This window comes from Leptosomus discolor, chromosome 9 (genome assembly GCF_034619465.1).
Source record: "Leptosomus discolor isolate bLepDis1 chromosome 9, bLepDis1.hap2, whole genome shotgun sequence".
In the NCBI taxonomy this organism is placed as follows: domain Eukaryota; kingdom Metazoa; phylum Chordata; class Aves; order Leptosomiformes; family Leptosomidae; genus Leptosomus; species Leptosomus discolor.
The window spans coordinates 14,965,989-14,980,760 of NC_141399.1; the positions used below are offsets into that span (position 1 = coordinate 14,965,989).

Consider the following 14,772-nt stretch of genomic DNA (forward strand, 5'->3'; position numbering starts at 1 on the left):
GACCAGTGTTGTACCTGAGCATAGCTAAAATCAAAAGTTATATCACTGATCTTGTTTGTGGACTGGGTACATATTGGTGGTTTAGCTGTGCTATTTTTTTAATTTCTCTTGGAGCTCCTTTATAGGTATAGGAAGCGTTTCCACCTCTTAATATTTTTTTCTCCTTGTGCTCTGTTTTTCTGCTTGTGCAAAGTATGTCCAGGCTACTGTCCTTTAACTTTAGGGAACGAAGGGCTTCCATTGAATGCTATCATGGCAGAAGAGTACATCTCTCCTTGCAACCTTATCTTCTCTACAGATCTGCATTTTCTTGATTATGGAGAGCAGCCAGAGCAATCTGACCCTCAGATGTGTGGCATGTTCATTGAGCCTTCTGTTCAAGTTGAAAGAACTGCAGAGGTCTCCCCTTTCATAGTTATCCAAGTACTTACTGGGCACATAAAACTGGAATCTCCCTGCATTTCATTGCTACAGGGAAATACTAATTTCTGCAGCCAAATTGAATTTTGCATATCTGGAATTTACTACAAGATATTATTTCAAAACAAAGTCTTTTATCACTGGAAAAGCTTTGGGTTTTGATAATTGTGTAATAAAATATTTATTAAGTAGACACTTCAACTATTCGCTCCAAAAGCAACCACAGGAGAAGAAAGGCTGGATATTAGGAAGAATTTCTTTGCTGAAAGGGTTGTCAGGCATTGGAACAGTCTGCCCAGCGAGGTGGTGGAGTCACCATCCCTGGAGGTGTTTAAGATGGGTAGATGTTGTACTTGAGGACATGGTTTAGTGGTGTTGATAGAGCTAGGACAAAGGTTGGACTCGATGATCTTGAAGGTCTGTTCCAACCAAAACTGTTCTATGTTCTGTTCTAAAAGTACTAGGAGGAACTTGTTCAGCAAACTGAGACAATCAAGGGTAAGGTTGTGCTTTAACATTTTCATGTGTATTACAGAAAGTTCTCCTGTCAGTTTGGATAAATGCACATTTTTGTTCTTCACATTGTTGTTCTGAGCAGTGTCTACAAGGAGAATTCTATCTTGCTCTCTCCTATAGTTGCAAATTTATTTTGTTAACATCATTGCTGTTAAGATTTTTATAGTTTATGATTTCTGATGCCCTGGCAGGTTGTCTGCTCAGAAGTAATGCAGGACTCCTAGACTTCCTTGAGTGTTATCTTTTATAGTGCAGTACTGCATGTTACCTACTAACAAATATAAAGTAGTATGTATCTAAGTAGTTAAGAAATTGTTTCTAGAAGGGAAAAAGTTCAAAGAGATGTAAAACATGTAGCGTATCATTACCAGAAAGGCATTAGATCTTTCACAGTGGAACATGTTATTTACCAACCATACTTTCTTCTCAGTATAGTAGTGTCATATCCACATCATGTATTGCATTCACTGCCTTCTGTATGAAATTCTAGTGATGGTCTGATGTTAAGAAATACTAAACAAGAAACTAAGAACTAAATACATATTTCTGTGATCGCATTTCTTAATGCTTTAATCCCAATGTAAAGGGTTCATATCCTCTAGTACTTTTTAAAGCCCTTGTTGATTTTATTTTTTTAATAATACTTTAATTTTGTAACTGGTCCTGCTACAGAAGACCCAGTCCGTCATGGAATTTGACTGCTCTACAAAAGCTGAGGATTTGAAGAAAATGCTCTTTTCTTGATCTTGCTGGCTTGCAGGAGGCAATAGTAGACCTTGGGTGTAGGACATAGCTCCCCAGTTGACAACTGGTCTAAGGGTCTGCCATTTAAAGCTTGAGAAGGATGATTGGAAAAATTCCAGTAAGGTAATAGACCTGACCATGACCTCCCTTCACATTCTGAGACTTCAAAGTCAGACCAGGACATATGGTAGGTACAGATCTTGCTTGAGTGTTTTGAGGTTTTGAAAGTCTTATTCATGGGGATTTCTTAACCTCTTCACCATAGAAACAAACACACACCCCACCCCCACCCCCCCCCCCAAACCAAACAACCCCAAACTAACACTAAGTTATTTAGCCTTACATAATGAAAGTTTCTATCCTGATGAAAGTATTTAGAAAAACAGTCCCATTGGGTAGGTTTTTAAGAAATTATTCTGTAGTTTTTAAACTGGCAAAGGCAAAGAGCTACCATAGTCATATATCTGACAGATTAATGAGTAAAATACTATAATGAAACTATTCTGTTGGTTTTACCCAGTTCTTTTGTAATGAAAGTGGAAATTAGATTTGCAATCAGATGGATAAATCTAGGGCAAAAAACACCTACTCAATGAATATGTAATTGTTCTGTTTCACAACTGACACTATCAGTGCAGAAAATAACTACAAAACCAATCTGTTCTCTGTATTGTTTTTTAATCTTTTTTTTTACAGAAAGTCCTTGGCATTCTTAAACACGGCACTGGAACATTATAGAGTATTGATAAGTAGTTAACCACAAGAGTGTTACGTTTTTGATCTTCTCATTTCTCTTTTATTTGGGGTGCTGCGTTCCTTCAAAGCGACTTGAAGAAAGCTTGCATGAAGTATTCCTGGAAAATAATCTGTCTGTTAGGATAGACTTTTGCTTTGGCAAGCTTACCTACATAAAAGCTGAGCGCAAAGTAACTGTTAACTGGTATATGAGAGCCATGCTTCTTTCCTATGCTTCAGAATTATATTAGTAAAGGTTGGAAAACTATGAAAAAATCAAAAAATGGGCATAAGAAAAAGTGGATAGGCTTAAATCCAGGCTATTGCAATATCACCTGAACAGATTGACCACCTTTTTATGACAGTTTTTTGAGAAACTTATCTATAGTATCAATATATATATTTTTTTTTTTATGTATGGTTAGCAGGAAGATGCATATGTGCATACAGAAAACATGGGGGAAGGCTCACACCGGAGTATTTTTAGAGCAGAATTTTTTTTAATGTTTCATGTTGAAATGCTGAAATTCATTATATTTTGATTTAATTGGTGAGATTTTTGGTCTGGAATTTTTCTGTTTAAAGGAAAAATAATTTATTTTTGGCTTGTGGAGATTTTATTTTTTTACCCACCTTGCCCTTGTTTCTTAGTTTCTCTTCTGAATGCTCTGGGAAGTCTGTATCTAAGAAACACTTAAACACAAAAAGTGGGCTTGTTACTAGTCTTATAACATTTGAAAGTTTTCCAAGTTCCACCACATTAAAAAAAAAAAAAAAAATCAATAGAGGGTTTACTGCTATCAGTCTCCTATCTGTTTTCTGCTTGTGGGTTTCTGCGTGGTCAGATGTGAATTTATAGGGATTAGAAAATGCTCTTGTTCATAAATTCTCAGAGAATTTGAAGATGTTCACTGAAGTATCTGACACCTAGTAACAATCCCAGCCCCTCGTTTCTAGCCAAAACCTTCTCTGTTACAAATAAATAAAACTGCTAGCAAGTAACAAAATGTATTTAAAATTAATGCTGTGTTATGACTAGATGCAGGTTTAATTAATCACTTGACACTGACTGTAGTCAACTATGTAAGGTAAAATTATGTGATTATGTGACAGTATACATAAATATTGTCTCTTCTACTATCCTTATTTTCCTGAATATCATCAATTAGAGGGTGACAGAAAGAGACTCAAGTAATTTGGATTCTATTCCAGTCTTATATTCTTTATTGCTTACTTGGCCTGCTTTCTGTTGTGCAATTCAGAATCTTTGGCACACTGTGCTCCACCTTCAATATGAGTTGTATGAATTCAGGATTGAAACTCAGGTGTCGCTGCCTATTAGCATTTCTACAACTTGCCTTTCACACCTTGCAAGTATACAGTCATTGCGAAGTGATTGGTTCATTGTCCCTTTATTGATAATTTTTCACTAGATGGTAAATTTATGGGGGAGTCTTTACAGTTTTAGTCATTTATAAGCAAATTTCTAAAATCATGCTATTTACCTTGTTCAGAACAATATGAAACAGCCTCTGCTTCTGTAAGTGTATGTAAGGGAGTGCAAATAGTCTATTTAATAATGTACACACAGATATGTCTGTGGTTTCCACCTGGCTGTTATTCAGTGAAGCTATGTATTAGCTGTCAGAAAGCAGAGAGTTCCACTTAAATACAGCATAGGGGAAAAAACCAACTAGGTAAAAAACTTGGATTTTTCCTATTTAATGTTATGAATGGAAAATACTTATGTAGCATGTGTACTAAATAGAGCTTTTGCATGAACAAAACCATTGTGGATCCACAGATGTGCCTGTAATTGGTATGAAGATTTGTCATTTGGATGCAACATTTTCCTGTCTGTACAAATGCTTGTTTACAAAACTGAGGTGTTTAACTATCTCCATTATTGTTATTTACAAGGTAAAGTGGAAAAGACATGATTAAAAATATGAGAAGCAATCACACTCAAAGATGAAATGAAGGTCTACAGTGCATTTAGAGGAAGTGATTACAGAAAATAATGAAAAAAGTAATCAAAGTGTAAACCATGATCTGCTTATTCATCTATCTCTGGCTGCCAGAATCTGTCAGATGAAAGTATAGGTGTTACTGCTACCTAAAACTCTCTTTGAAGGTTTGAGATACTGTTTCAGTGATGTAAGTTATTCAAACGCTGCTTCAAACTTCAATAAAAAAGGGACTTTAGGAAACTTAATTACACTTAATCTTAATTACACTTTAGTGTATAGCTTGCACATCCATTTTGTTCATTTGCTGTGTTCAGTGTTTGAAATGTCCTGTTGCACATTCTTTTCTTGCAAGTATAAATGTCTGCTTGAGATCTAGAAGGTGGAACTGTTGTTCATGGGGGCTATACCAAGTGATAGTGGATTCCCAGTTCAAATGAGATGAAAAGATTTTGTGTCCTCTTTGGAAACAGTGAAAATTTCATAAGTGAGATGTGTTGCTTGGAGGTGGTACTGGGAGTGTGAAAACCCTTCAGTTTTATATAAAACTGGTTTTAGAATGTTTATGGTGTGTAGCACCCAGTTAGTTTTACTCCTAAATATGGAGTTTGCATTTGGTATTGACTTTTGAGTATCAAACTCGCTATGAGATGTACCAGTGCTAACTGCCAAAGCATCTGGATGTGCTGTAGTATGATGACGTCCTATAAAGGGCCTCAGAAGATTGGAGATATTTCTCAGCCTAATGCCAAATCCTGCCCAGAGTTGCCCTGGATTTTACATGTGAGCCAATGTATCCATTTCAGTTTTATTATTCCAGACTTACACCACTAAAGCTAAATTTCTTACAGTTTATGTAGCAGTTACTTTTGTAAATTCAGGAATGTGCTTGGACTCTGGTCACTGGATAGTATCATAAGGGTTAGGAAATGTATTCTCAGAGTTTCCTGCAACAGGCTTCTGAATGCCTAAAGACATGTTTTAAGTTAATATATGAAAGCAGCTTGTCCACATCAGTACTTTTTCCACTAATCCCTTCCGCATTCCTGAATTTTGGAAAGAACTACTCAATCTTTGTCCATACTTTTGTAAAACAGTTTTCTTTACCATATGTATCTCAGTGGGGTGCCTTTTTGACAATGTTGCTCAGCAGTTACTCTTGAAGGAGGAATGCTACTAAACAACTAGAAACAGAGGTAATTTAGTCACCAAGAGTGGCATCCATATGAGCAGTTAAATGATTCTTTAAAATACAATGTCTACACAAGCTGTCTCCTTTTCCACACTGGAATCCGAGTCCTCAGGAATTCTGAGGTCTGTCCAGCTTTTTGTACTCCAAGACGTGGCGTTGAGGGTGTCCTGGGAGTGATTTGAGGTCAGGAGGCATTGCTGGTCAAACATAAAATGGTCTCATGTATGTGGAACACCATGTGCACTCGGAAGCATGGAAACGATGTCTATTGGCCCATGTCTGTATTAAAGAAGTATGGGTATGTAATTTTTTATTTTTTTTTTTAGAGTTGCTGCAGAGCTCCTCTGTCAAAAAGCAAAGCTGCGGTTACAAGAACACTGATGCAGCCATCCAGCATATTTGAGAGCAGTAGTTGTGTTCCCTCAGGTGGCTCGGGACTGGTCAGGAAGATGCAACATGATTTAATTGGATTGCTCAGAACACAAATCCTTAAAATATTGTTTTTCAAATTCTTCATCCGTTGTTTGCTATTAAGTATCTAAAGACATAGTTAACCCAAGAGTTCTCACTGAATTCTTGAGTAAGAAATAATTCTAGTTCTTCTAATAAAGGGAGAGTAAATTCCATGTCTAATCTAGGAAGTGCATTATTTCATCAGCTTTAAAAGCAGAAACAAAGTAAAACTTTAGTGCTGGTTTTTTTCATTGCCAGGTATTTGTATTTAATTTTCTATATTGGGGAACTGCTATAACATTTTTCACATGTGGGAATAAGTAGGTTTACTTTCCTTTTATTTTTTTTTTTTTTTAGTATTACTGTGGTGCAGCTCACAAATTATTTTCAGGGGAATAAAGGTATATGAAGTGAAAAATTAAACTGTTGTATTTAAAAATAAAAAACTCAGTAACTTTTCTGTCTTATAAATGCTGCGTGTTCCCAGTGGCAGAATTTGAAAGAATGGCTGTATGTCAAAAAGATAGATGGTGTATGTTGTCAAGGCATCAGCCACAAATCTTACTTAATAGCACATGATTGAGTATTAGTTTCCAAATCAAGAATGTTAAAGTATCTGGTTTAGTATGTCTAAGCTGCAGAAAGCCAGTCAGTTTGGTTACTTTGCTTAAATTGAGTCACTTCTATCTGATAAGCAGTTTTTACTCTGATACATGCATGTTACTCTGGATGCAAAAATGTATTTCCCCACTTAAGAAATAATTTCCATTTCTGGTGCTCAAAGAGTAGAAATTAATATGAGAAGACTTAATTATGACTTAATAATAAGACTTAATAATAGATTAAATTTTTGCAAATTAATGACTTTTTATTTTGAAACAATTATCTTGTGAGACATCTTCCTTTAAATGCAGAGTTTTGGTGTTTCACATTATAACATATAACAGTAGCTTTGTGTATTTCTTTCAGAGATTTTGAAAATATGAAGATAATAAATGATGACTAATGTACACCATCTGGATGGCAGGGAAGGGAAAATTTCTTCCTGAGTAACAGGGTTTCTGCTAAGCTGATTTACTTAAAATAAGAAAGCAAATGTATTTTTTTGCTGAGAAAATAGTTTTAATAATTTCACTGAAATTCAGTGCATAAGGGTAGCCGTTGTTTTGTACTCCATGGTCAGTGTCAAAGTGGAGCTCATTGGTCTCTGTCAGAATGGCAGTGTATCTTATCTGTCCTATTGTTGCTTCATATATTCAGAAAAAAATGGCTGAGACTTGAAGATTTTGAACAACATTAACAAAAGTGTTACAGTCTTGCAGAAATCAGCTGCCTGTAAAGAGAGATGACCTCGCTCTGCGTGGTATCAAATCAGTGAACAAACTACTATTAATCTATACAGCTGTAGAATTAGATCCTTAGTAGCACAGACATATTTTTGTGCTTCATGTCTTTAGATTTACAGCTCAGTGTTCTCTCTACTTTTGTGATGCAATATAGAACTAAATGCAATAATAGATACTAGAAATTATGTTCCATTTCTAATTTAATCTGTGCAAGTTCCTAGGACCAAAATTGTCCTCTCTGTTTTAATACAGATTTTGTTTTTCAGGCAGTCACTTCATCTTACGTATTTAATGATTTTTTGTTTAGTTGTCATCTTTCTTAGTGTTTCTACTTCCATTTTTAATGAAATAAAATGTTCACTTAAAGATCTCAACTAATTTGAACAAAGTAAGATGTGCAGGGTTAGTTTTTTCCACTATAGTGAAAAGAAAGCAGATAACTCTGTGCGTCATAAACCACTAGGACTGCAGTCTTCAGTCTGTATCTTTAATTATCTCTTACAGCTTTAGATTTGTTTTTACATAGTAACCCTACCTCTGCAACTCATCCAATAATACTGAAAATGGTACGATAGGTTAAACTTTATTTACTCTTGAGCAATGGTTGCTTAAGCTCTGGACATGCTGGGTAATGTATGGCCTACTGATGTATCTCAGTTGTGGAGGCAAAAGTTGATGTCCATAGTGACTGGCAAGAAGTTACAGAAGTGTGAGAAGGGACTGCCAGTACCTTCCCGAGGGTGAGCAGGTTGTTAACTTTGCAGTTTGTGTTAGAACATCTGTTGGCTGCCTACTTATTTAAAAAAACAAAAAAACAAAAAACAACCAACCAAAAACCAAAACAAACCACACAAACCAATCTGTAAAGAAAGCACAGCCTGTACTTTAAATATGGTTAATTACTGGGCCAAATCATTCCTCTGTGGAAGACACAAGTTGTGATTTAATAAAAAATTGAGTGTGCTAGAGCCTGAAAGAAAAAGAAAGGAAAGGAGGAAGGGAGGAAAAATGAAACACTGGAAAATAGGTGTCTCTGGTTGTGCATGTATAGAAATTACCTGTGTTCCTTTTCTCAAGGTTTTCAAGAAATTGTGGCTCCTAGTGGGTAGTGTTACAAAGTATCTTTCCCCTGTGCCCTTGGCTCAGTTGATAGCGTCATCCCTGATTCTGTCTTGTATCCATTATGAATATGTTTTTCTAGGGGCAAATTCTGGAACAAGACATATATATGCTTTACAACAGGGAATGAGGATGGAAGAAAACATTTCTATTCTTCCACAGAAAGGAAGGAAAACTTTCTCAGTGTTCAACATTGCGTAGAATGCAGGGCGTTTTAGATGTTGAATGTGTAGTGGGTGTAAGTAGTTGTACATGCCCTGAATCTATCTGTGCTTTTCCCTCTGATTGTGTAAGTGTTATCTGAATCGTATCAGAATAATAGAAATTATACAAATATTAACCGGGAGAGACCTCTGGATTTTGCCTAGATCTTCAGCTCCTAGGAGGACTCTTGCCAGCACTAGATCAGGTCAGCTATACCTTTGCCTAGCTGTATGTACAAAACTTCCTGCTTTGAAGCTGCATGTTCCCATTCTGCACTACCTTCCTGATAAAATTTTTCTTAATATCTTCTGAACCTCCAAACCTGCAGCTTGTGCCTGTTTCACCTTATTTTACCATGTGCCGCTACTTAGCATTTGGCTTCTTAGACTTTTTAACCCCCCTTCAAGTAGTTGTAGTCTACTGTTAGACCTTCTGTTAGCTTCCTCTTTGGAGAGGAGCCTTTCCTTCACTGGAGTCTGCACTTTCTCAACACCCTGTTTGAACTGAGATCCAAAACTGTAATGGTGTTGTAGCCTCATAGCACTGAGTAGAGGTGGATAACAATTTCCCTCTATCTGCTCATCGTGCGGTTCCTAGTACAGCCCAATTTGGAATTTGTCTGATTTACAGTGGGCACATATTTAACTTGGTGCCCACTGTGACTTCCAGATCCTTTTTCAGCCCATATTTGTGTGGGATTATTTAACACAATGTGCAGAAATTTACATTTTTCCTTGTTGAGATTGATGTGGCTTCTGTTGGTCCAGATGTCAACGTTTCTTATGGTCCGTCTACTAAGTGACACACGTTGACCTTAAGCCCATCACTAGGCTTAAAAAATGAGCTGGTCTTACATCCTGTATTGTTTTAATAGAATATTTGCTGTACTGTTTAGGAAATAAGAAACAGTCCTGCCTCCATAAAAGAGAAATAAAATAAACAGGAACAAGACAATATTATTTTAGAAGTTGGATGCTAAATGATAGTGTTAGATTTGAACTATCACGTTAAAATGAACTGCAAGGGTATGTAACCATTAAGCAAGTTACACTGGGACTAGGACTGGTACCTAGCCCAAATAGCAGAAGAGCATTAGAACGTTCTTTGAAGGGGAGCAGTGAAGGGCAAAGATGCTTCTTAGGGTAGAAGCTGGTAGGTTGATGGGTGGAATTAAATGACATATTTGCCTGTAATAATGCGACAATGGAGATGGTGAGCCAAGAGGTTATCTTGGCCCAGAAGGTCTCATCCAGTCCTGTCGTATGTTCCCTTTATGTAAAGAAGCTGTTGAAATTCTGCATATGTGAAACTTCCTAGCTCTCTTGCCTCACCTTTTCTTTTACTACTATGATTTTGGTATATATTTTGCCCATAGCAAATGCCAACCGTAGTATTTTTGTCTTCCTTATGTTGTCTTACATTATTTATCTTTCTATATCTAAGCTACAGACTTAGTTATACGCAGGGAGACAGAAATAGCAGTTATTGTGAAATGCGTACATGGTAGGATTTGCTTGAATTTAAGTATTTTTGCAGTATGTTTCTTAGGAGTGCTGATAATTCATATTATTGTAACCTCTGTGGTCCTCTCTAGCCAAAGAAATCTGATGGCTTTTGGTGCACAAACCGTTCATATTTCTTCTGTGAGGCCACTTCATTCTTGTTATGCAGTAATTGTTCCAGTTTATTGGTGATAAATTAAAGGTAAGCGGAAGAGACAATTTTGAAAGAAGCATGAGAAAGTATAGGGAGAAGGAGGATGTCAATCAGTTTCACTGGGCTGGAAGATCTCATGCAAAATATAATACAGCTGAGAAGAAGCAGTGTTTCTGAAGGTATACTTAAAGCAGAGGAAAAAGGCAGGAGTATGGGACTGAGCTAAGCAGGAGATGAGATCCAGAATCCTTGCTTTGCACTAGGAGAAAGCCTTACCTCTCAGTGATCCCAGGGCGCTGCTTTCTGGAGTTGAAGACCTGGAGAGGAGTATGTAGTTTATTGATAAGCCTCTACATTTATTAAGTCACCATTGTCAGATTTAAATATGGATATATTACATCCTATACATAACCAACACTAAATGGCCCTTTTACGAGGAAAAGCTTCCCAAATTAAAGACTTTGCATGTGAAAATATAAAGATCTGTGTTTAAATTGCAAATGGTTAAGGTTTGTTTATTATTAGGTTATGTGTGTAAGTGCCAAGCTGTGTAACAAATATCAAATACGTATTTTTGTGTGTAATGTCTGTGCTATATCTGAGTATATGATAGAAGATTGTAATCCTTACTTGAGCAGTTATAGTCCATATAATTAATGTTGTGTGACAAGTGAGCAACATCATGTGTTCCAAGAGAAGTTTAAAAAAAATGAATCGTTCTCTCTGTGCCTTTTATTCTTGGCTCTAATATTTGCATAGCAACAGATAACTGAACAAAATATTATACAAAGTGATGAAATTATGATTTCTGAAGGTAAAACCAAATGTGTTAGCTGATCTGTATTGGTAGCAGTGACTTTTACAATTTTTCTAAATCAAATATGCTATTACTATAGAAAGAAGCAGTTACAAAAAATAGCATCCAATTAGCTAGGAAGAAAGATTCAATGTATAGTTCTGTTTAAAACAAAAATTTTGGTAAAATGAAGAAACCAATGTTTAAAAAAAAAGCATTGAAACAAATCTGAAGTTGGAGCTTCAATGATACGAGGTGGTGATATGCTAACTTAAAATTTCTTCAGGCATATTGGGATGATTTAAAAAAATTCTGGTGATGTAGAAGGAAGAATAAATCAATGTAAACATCCACGTCAAGACCAAAAAGTTTCAAGACAGTGTAAAATTAAATGAAGACCCTGTTAAATAGCCTATACTTCTTGAATCTCCTTAGTATGGGATAACACTACCTCAAACTTAGGTAGAACTCTGTGGGTCCTAATTAAAAAAAGGCTGATATAATGAATAGTGAAAATAAGTATAACACTGCGTACCTTTTAAGGATATTTTGAGGGCCCTGTTCTACAGCATTTTCTGGTTTTAATGAACGTAAGGGCTTCTATTGACCTGGACAGGACTATTTGCTTAAGCAAAGGTACAGTATACTTCCATGTTTGCAGAAACAGAGCCTTTTTCTTTCTCAGAATGTGAAAACAGGAGAATCTCATGCAATTATGTAATTATAACCTTGTCAGCACAGCTATCATTAAGTGCTATGCAATGAAAACTTGTAAAATAAACTGCCATCAAATATTGTATCTTCTTAGTCCTGATCAATACAACTTACCTGCTTACTGCAAATTCTAACTAGTAAAAGAGCTGTTACTGAATTTCATTGTACTTCTTTGTCTTTTACAGGAAAAAGTAGAATATGCCTTCCTGATAATTTTTACAGTTGAAACATTTTTGAAGATTATAGCATATGGATTATTATTACACCCCAATGCATATGTTAGAAATGGATGGAATTTACTGGATTTTGTAATAGTAATAGTAGGGTAAGTAACTTATCCTTATACAAACATTTGAAATCTTCTTTACAGTGAGGTAGATGTAGATCTGTTTGGCTGTGAGTAATGGCCCATGCTGGATTTCTGTTCCTTTGGAGTGAAAGAATGAACTGGTGTGAGTGAAAAATTCAAAACAAAGTCCTAAAAGTTTTTGACACTATCTGTGGCTGCCGGCTGTGTTGTACAATCTGTTTCATAGTGAAAGTTCCCAGGGAATTCTCAGTTCTGCCAAAAATTTTCCTTGCAGAATCTTTTCCATCTGATTTTTCCAAGGTGAACTCCTGATGTCTTTCCGTATGATAAAGATTGATCTGTTTAGGTCCATACATTGTTATATCATTTATTCATTTATCGCTATACTTTAGTTATGTGGAGTTCATCTATCCTACGAAGACCCCTGGGAGAATCCGTGTGTTTCAAAGTGGAGAAGAGTGGTCAGGGGAGGCAGTTAACTGAATGATTCCTTGACCTTCCTGAAATCTGAGACAAATTGGACTTTCTTTTGGGGTGCTGCATGTCAGGCCCCAGATACATACGTATATCTATATATCTATATATATGTGTGTGACTTTGTCTTGCCTGGGTGAAAATGTATGTTAAAAATGCCTTTTTTTTTTTTCTACCTTGTACCTTGCTGTACCAGGAAACCCTGTAGAGTTTGTTCTGCACCTCAGAGGAGGGACTGCTTGGCCCTTGTGCAGGTTACAGGACAGTGGAAAGTGGAACATCCCACACTTAAGTTATGCGCCTGCTTTTGATAAACAAAATTTTGTGTCAGTAATTTCATGTCAATGGTTTTGCTAGTTCATTAGAAGATCCTACCTTCTGCTATCTAGGAAATTTAATCTTGAGGCATATATTCCCCAATTGGTTAAATATTGCAGAGATTATGTTGAAAAAAAGGAATTTCCAGTACTATAAATCTTGTTTACTGGAAATATTTATCATGTAGAACGTGGAGAACGTTATCTGCGTAAACTTTGTATGTTGTGGCTGGCTTGCAAAGAAGACCTTTGCATGCAGCGTGCAATTCTAATTTCGTTTTTAAGTTCAAACTATATCAAGTGTGCCCTGTAATTGAAAAGACCCAGAAATCTAAGCATGTGTTGCTCTCAACTCATGTCGTTACATTAAGGGGGGAGAAAAAAAAAAAGACAGACACAAAGTAAAGGAATTTGTGGTAAAGCACTATTAAATTTGGGCAAGTGTTATGAATGTATGAATACCTGATTTCTAAGTATTTGGTTCTGAGATAGTAAATGTTATGGAGAAGATTGTATTTGGGCCAGTTCCTTGGAATTCAGACAGTTTTGGACCAGGACTAAAATTTGTGTATAAATAGATCCTTCATCAGGTCAGGTCATTCTCAACAGATTGGCCTCTGTGCCTGAAGGGGAAGCTTGGTGGGCAGGTGTGGATGCTATCCCACATAAGAACTCTATTCTCTTGCCAGGCAGTCACTTGAATAGACTTCTTCCCTTTTGTTAAGTGACCACGGAGTTACAGTAGCCCTGGAGCAGTCTAATTAACATGACCTCTTCTTTGGCTGTGTCCTAAATACATGATAACTAAGAAATTTTCCATTAACTCATAAAACACTCATTATTGGAGGCTAAATCCAGCTAGGTCAAATGCTCACACTAAATCCGTGGAAAACACGAATTAAAAAGGACTACATCTTATCAAATACCTAAAATAAAACACTAAGATTTAAATCCTAGTTCAAAACTAGACATTTTGGAATATAAACCGTTGTGTAGGTTGTCATCAATCTACCTTGAAGACAAGGTGGACCTTTCATAACATGTCAGCCACTGACAAAACTGAGCAATATTTTTGTTCTTGCATGCTGTGGGCAATGTTTTTGTTGTTTCTTTTAAGTAGAACACAACCTGCATAAGCAAGCATGAGTTCATTTATTTAATTAATACTTAAAAGCCCAGTGAAAATTGATTTTCATATATAACCCAAGGTGGATATGGAGTCGCTTCTGGATCTGATTCTATTTGACTAGTATCATTGTGAAATTTCATTAGGTATTTTAATAGCTTTGAAAGAGCTGCCATGATGTCCTGTATTGACTGTGTTAGATGAAATTTGCTTCATGTGCTTTTTCAGCAGAAACCGTAGCAGTCCAAATGAGTAAATCTTAATTGTACCAAAAGAAATCTCTAGTAGCAGAGGCTAAGCATGTATAGAGAGTTTTTTCCACAAAATCAAATTTGGCATTTAAACTTTGGTAAAATGTACAGGAAAATAAATGTGTGTTTTAATAAAGGAGATCAATGATTTTATACCTTAATGGCTTTATAGGGTAGACATAAAATGACAGAGCTGTAGACATAGCTGTGACTGTGATGTTTTCTCCTGTCTTTGTCAATTCTCTCTGAAGTCAGTCAGAGTATTAATTACATTCAGAGCAGTCTACTACTTGCCTGATGCTACGCCTCATAATTTCCATTGATTTCTGTGAAAGAATAAGGTCCTGGTAGAGAAAGCTTTCATAGCACCTTGCTATGCCTGTAGCCCTTTAATTTTCTGTGTGGTGTGTGAACTGACAGGCTGAAAGCAGA

General features: G+C 36.2%; 1 protein-coding gene across 2 annotated transcripts in view; it reads left to right on the forward strand.

The window, feature by feature from the left end:
- CACNA1D (calcium voltage-gated channel subunit alpha1 D) overlaps positions 1-14,772 on the forward strand; it is a 198,204-nt gene that overhangs the window by 59,174 nt on the left and 124,258 nt on the right. For both annotated transcript variants that reach the window (XM_086470607.1, XM_086470608.1), the window contains exon 4: positions 12,048-12,187. In XM_086470607.1, the coding sequence (XP_086326733.1) occupies positions 12,048-12,187 (140 nt within the window). The remainder of the gene's footprint in view (positions 1-12,047; positions 12,188-14,772) is intronic.